Raw genomic sequence first — 6000 nt, 5'->3', positions numbered from 1 at the left:
CCCCTGAGGGCTCACTTCAGGGATCTGGGGAGAGTTAGGCTAGAGGTTAAGAGGCCTGGAGGGTATGAGGCAGCTGCTTTGAAAGGGGATTGTTAGACTGACTGTATTACTCCACGGAGCAGAGCTATGACCAACAAACAGAAACGCTAAAGTAGGCTTGACTCCTAATAGAATCATTCTCTAAAAGGTATGATAAGTCCTGTCTACTTCGGAGTAGGTCCATGTCACATAAGTGTGTAAGCCCTAACTAGATGGCCCTCTGTAAGGAAAGTTCCAGAAGGAATTCCTATACTGGATGGTGGATGGCACCATCCTGGCTTCCTACCCTTCCTGCTCCCTGTGGAGTGACTGTGGCCCACTCTCAAGTGCAGACAACCCACCCTGCTCTCTGTTGTCTAAATCCAGCTGCTCACACACTGGCTACCGCCCAGCTTCTGGAGGCAGTTGAATTTCCATAATCTGTAATGTCACAGAATTTTCTACCATTGGGAGACAGAAGAGAGGGGAACTTGGCAAAGAAATAGGTAAAGCAGAACAGTAAAGAAAAGATGAAGATGGTAAACCCCAAAGAGTCTGATTGAACCATTTCTTTGGCTCGACACAATTCGAGCGTACATCGCACCCCTAAGGCTCCTGTTCTGTTCCCCTGCCCTCATTTATATTGCAATCCCATAGGCTTTTCCCCCGAGCCTCATAACTCAGACTAAGTTATGTGGAAAACTAGCCTGTAGGATTCAGGAGCTCTTATTACCAACCCAGTTTCCACAAGCGGCTTTCCCATTGCTTTTTTCCTGCAAGACTGAGCCATCCGAGATTGGCAAGGCCCTCGCTCCTCCTTGTGGTGGTTGGTGTAAGGCTGCCACCTGGTGATTGTTCGGACAAAGTGCCTGAGGCATGTCTCCTCCCAAGCAGAAATGTTTCCAAAGGTGAATGGGTCCTTCCCAGGTAGGATCCACCAATCTGAGGAAAGTAAAATCTAGTTAATACTACTATTACTAATTATGCTCACTAATGAAATGGAATGATATTAATAGTGATTGAGTTCTAGTAAATATTAAGATGCTCTGCAGCAAAAATATATGTGCGTGTGTGTATATATATATACGTATACGTTTTATGTCATTTTACCATATGCATAAATATCCGTGTATATATTATTGGATGTGATCCCATCGCAACCCCACTAGTAAAATACGATTACCATATTCATTCTTTTCCCCATGAGGAAACAGGCTCAGCGAGCATAGTGACAGGTCCAAGATCGCACAGCCAGGAGGAAGGAGGGACTGAAGCTGAACTCAGCAGATCCAGCTCCAGGTTTTCAAGATGACAGTTATGGAGCCTACCTGGATCTCAGGAGCTTACTGCATAGAGAAGTTATGGGATTGCCATGAGAGGGAACCAGCAGCTTAAGGAGCAGGACAAACTCATGCAGGGGTGGGCAGTTCTTTGGAACAGGACCCACCCAGCAGGGGAGGGTTTGAATAACAAGATCTATCAGGGAAAAGGACTGGTAGGCACAAGGTGGGAAGCCAAGGCCCCAGTCTAGTGGAATCATAAAGAGCTATGGCTCCTTGGACATAGTAAGTGTATAGGGAAAATCCCACGGGAGGTGAGGATGCTTCTAAAGTTCTCCCAGTCTTGGGCTCATTTCAGGAACTGGGTTGGGTTGGCCTGGGGGTGCTGGTCCTACTTGCATGACTCTTGCCAGATGCCAACTTACCTTCCCCAAAGTCAAGACCCATCTGAGTACTCTGTCCTGCCAATGCTCTGTGAATTAGGAGGTTTTGGAAGCTGACGGTGGGAACATGCATTGTTCCAGGTCTGGGGCAGTGTTGGGCATTGAATCTTTGAATCCTTTCCAATGCTTCTTTCCACAGTCTTCTGAGTTTCCTTGCATGCATGGCTGATCAGTATTTGGCTGAAGACTCAAGAGGGACCCTCGAGTTCTCTCTTTGTGCAGCTCTCTCCCTTCTCCCACCCAACTCTGTGGACTCCAGCTGGCTCAGGTTCTCCAGACTCAGTTCTGTCTCCTCAACCCAGGGAGTCTGCCAGGGTCTGCCTGCCTCACTCTTCCTGCAGCCTGGACTCTGAACTCTCTCAAGGCAGGAGGCTGGGTCATTGTAGGGCTCCTGTGATTTTTTTCCTGCCTGTCAGGTTCTGCCATCTTTAATCACCCGATGTCCATTTTCTTGAAACCATGTTTTCATATACTTTGTCCAATTTTTTAATTATTTCAGGAGGTAGGGAAATCTAGTTTTTATAACTTCAGCTTCCCAGAAGCAGAGATCTTATTTAGGCCTATGACTAGCAATTTTTTAAAAATGTTTTACCCTTAATTATGCGGTAGGAATAGCTATGTCAAGAACATGGTTTTCTCAAAACGTTACTTGAATTTCTTTCATGTCCCTAAGATTCAGTATTAAAAATGTATATCCTCTGGGTTTTAGTCTTTCATTTTATTTGAAGGGAATTCATGAATGTGGAGCTCCTAAATTTTAATTCTACAAATCTAAGCTTTTTTCCTGTTTACATTGACCTCAGGGTGTAGGAGGTGTAGCTGGGGTTTGGGCTGATAGACCGCCACTGGGACCTCATGAGTGTCTATGAACCAGGAAGCTGACTTTCACCAAATACTGAATCTGCTGGTGCCTTGATCTTGGACTTCCATGTCTCTCCATGGGACCATGGGACCATGTCTCTCCCAGTGGTCTTTGCTGTCTTTGCTCAGACACATGGCTGGCGAGGCTGGAGAGAAGTCCTGTGAGGAGAGGAGGCACCGCCCTTGTTAGTGCAACTGGCCTTGAAGGCTGGACCTAGAACACAGAAGGAAAATGGAGTATCTGTGTGTTTTTCCTCTGAATTCTTCTGCAGCAGCTGTTCTTCAAGCCAAGGCAAGTTCCCTACTTCTCATCTGCGTACCACACATCCAAGCACTCCTCCCACCAACCAGCAGCCTTTTCCTTTCCACCTACCCCCAGTCTTTTCTTCCAGGACAAATAAGGCTCCTCCTGCTTTTTGCAACATAAGGAGGCTCCATTCCAACCACCCTCTTCCCAGGAGACTTCCTCTTCTAGCCCATAAAGTAGTGTAAAGGGAAGCGTTTCTCATTCAGAAGAGAAATCCTGCAGTTTAACCAGTAGCAGGGTGACCCCCTAGCGACCTCCCATCCCCCTCCCCCCCATTAAGAAGAAGTTACAAATGCAGGATTTCAAGAAGCTGGTGCTTACAGTCGTTACCTGCCCACATGTAACATCATTCTTCTCTGCCCCTTCCAGCCTCTCGAAATGGCCAGAACAGCGTTCTAAAACATGACACAGGCTTGTCCTATAAATAGGGTCCAGATGTAAAGAGTTCCTACCCAACATTTAGTCAAAAGAAAAAGAATGGCTATGTCTGAGTCCATTTGGGGCTGCTGTTGCCATGTATGCCATGAACCGGGTGGCTTATAAGCAACAGACATTTATTTCTCTCAGTTCTGGAGGCTGGAAGTGCAAGGTCATGGCACCAGCAGATTCAGTGTCTGGTGAAAGTCAGCCTCCTGGTCCAGAGGTGCTCATCTTTTCTCTGTGTCCTCACCTGGGGGAAGGGGCGAGGGAGCTTTCTGGGGTCTCCTTCTATAAAGACACTAATCCCATTCATAAGGGCTCTGACCTCATTACCAGGTAACCTCCCAAAGGCCCCATCTCCTAATGCTATCTCCTTGGGGGTTCGAATTTCATCATATGAATGGGGGGAGGGACACAAATATTCAGTTCAGTGCAATATATATGTATGCACACAGATGTATAGATTTGGGGTGTTATGTTTTGTTAGCGTGACATTTAAGGCATATGTGTTTCCGTCTGGAGTTTCTTCCCCTTAGTAATGATACATTTCACACTCATATTGTTACTTAGTGCTGAGAGATGTTAGTTCCTCTGTCTTTGTTTCCTGTTTTACTCCTCGTATTAGCGAAGCAGCGACACACTTTTACGTGGACCTCTGACAGTTGAGGAAAGAAACCTGGAATCGCCTCATTCATTTACACTTCCACGCGGTGGGCGTTTATTGAGGATCTATGGCATGTCGGCCACATGGAGGGTTTCAACCCAGTCTTGTCACCCTGTTCTCACTCTACTCACCAGGCCTCCTCACTTCTCTCTGCAGGCACCACAGTGAGCAGAGCAAACAGCTGCCAGTCTGACAGCAGCGGGTTCCTGGAGGAGCCACCGGACCCGCCAGCCCCGCAGGTAGGGGTCGTGTGGGGGCTGGGAGAGGGTTGGAGGACGTACGAGGTTGAAATGTGCTGCCGCAATTGGGAAAGGCACCCAATGCTTAGAACACATGAGCCACAGGCACCCAAGGGAGAGAGGACATTAAATGAGGAGCCAGAAAGCTCAGCATCCCTTTCCCTTTTAGTTTCTTTTGATTTTACTAAACAAAGAAGCTGAGCCTCATGCGAAGAAGGTCCCAGTTAAAGTAGGAAACTGAGGAAAACTGAGTGTGTAACCCTTATCTCCTGACTCAATGGTAACGATAAGGAAAAAAAGAAAGCACTTCTTACACCTAGCACCTCCCCCCTTCCTGACTCCTTTCCCTTTATCCTGGTTTCTTCCACAGATGTCCTCCTTGCCTGGAGGCCCAAGTCCTGCTGAGAATGGAAGTAGAAAGCCCAGGGGTCAGGGCCAGCACTCAGGGGCACTCCAGGACTGCCAGCCAGAGGCAGGCGAGTCTGACTCCAAGAGTGTGGTGAGCACAGCTTCTTCTGGTCAAGACTGGAGTGTCTTAGAGGACAAGTCTTCAACAGCTGTGGTGGAGAAAGAGTCTCAGCTCAAGGCCACGGGGGGACCACCAGAATGGTTGGCCTCAGATATGGCCCTGGACGTGGCCAGCACTGGGGGAGAACACCCCAGGAAAGACAGCCATCAGAGGCAGCCCCCGCCCGTGCCCCACACCCAGCGTGAGGCCAGTGTCGGCACGCCGGCCTCCAGACGTGACCATCCTCTGGAGTTTATGGTGACCCACCTCACAGAAGGGAAGGATGGGTTCCTGAGGCCGGAGGGAGCCGGGGGCCTGTGCGTGCAGAGCCTCCACTGTGAGCCTCAGAGATTACCTGGAGTGGGTCACCCTCAAGACAAGTTCCTTCCTGTTGACTCTGAGGCCCCAAGAGAAGCAGAAAGCCATCAACTCTGCCCTGACATCAACAGCACCTCCCTGACTCAGCATGTCCCCAAGCCCGGCGAGGCCACGCCCCATACAGCTGACCTTATTCAAACATCTGAGAAGTCCGTTCCCCACCCTGATAAGCTGTCTGGAGGTACCTCTCCCCAAATGAAGCCAAGGTGTAGAGCTTGGGGTCACATACCACTCAGGGCAGAATCTGAGATGGGAACCCTTCCTTCAAATGCTGACTCAAGCGCTGTCAGCTCCGAGTCTGTGACAACCCAGATGTCCTGCAGCCTGGTGTCAGCTGCTCAGAATGCTGTGGCCTTGGGGACTGATTCTAGAAGAACAACTTTAGAATGCACTGTGTGTGACCCTGTTAGCACAGCAGAGCCTGTGCTGGGGGCCGAAGCCAGGCAGTTCAGTGATATCTCTGTTCAGACTTATCTGTGTGAGCCCAGGTCTTGGCATCGCTGTTCAGCTCCAGGAAACGAGGCCCGGCCCCTCACCAAATCTGTCTCTCTAGACACGGGCTTCCCTAGGCCCTGCCCAGAGGACATCTGCCATGCTGCACCTGCCCCCTGCTGTGACTGCTGTCATCGCCATCCCCACCGCCACTCGGCCTGCGGGCATGGCCTGTGCTGGCACGGTCACCCAGAAGCCCAGTTCATGAAGACTGCGGTGCGGGAGCTGTGCTCTGTAAGTATTCACCCCTGCAGGTCGGGGAGACAGGCAAGGCCACACACACCCCTCAGGGATGCCAACTGGCCTCCCTTTCTGAATGCAGGCTCAGGGCACACCTTCTTGTTGCGGACCAGGAGTAGTGTTTGCAGAGTGCTGTATGATTTATGGTAT

The 6000-nt window shown here is 49.8% G+C and overlaps 1 protein-coding gene across 1 annotated transcript in view; it reads left to right on the top strand.

Annotated features, from left to right (window-relative positions):
• CCDC129 (coiled-coil domain containing 129) overlaps positions 1-6000 on the top strand; it is a 57732-nt gene that overhangs the window by 37696 nt on the left and 14036 nt on the right. Inside the window, exons 9-10 of the mRNA XM_006774953.2 lie at positions 4150-4232; positions 4603-5844. Coding sequence (XP_006775016.1) covers positions 4150-4232; positions 4603-5844 — 1325 coding nt within the window. The remainder of the gene's footprint in view (positions 1-4149; positions 4233-4602; positions 5845-6000) is intronic.

This window comes from Myotis davidii, unplaced genomic scaffold, assembly GCF_000327345.1.
Source record: "Myotis davidii unplaced genomic scaffold, ASM32734v1 scaffold125, whole genome shotgun sequence".
Lineage (NCBI taxonomy): Eukaryota > Metazoa > Chordata > Mammalia > Chiroptera > Vespertilionidae > Myotis > Myotis davidii.
The sequence above is the reverse complement of the archived record's forward strand: the minus strand, read 5'-3'. Positions and strand labels throughout refer to the sequence as shown.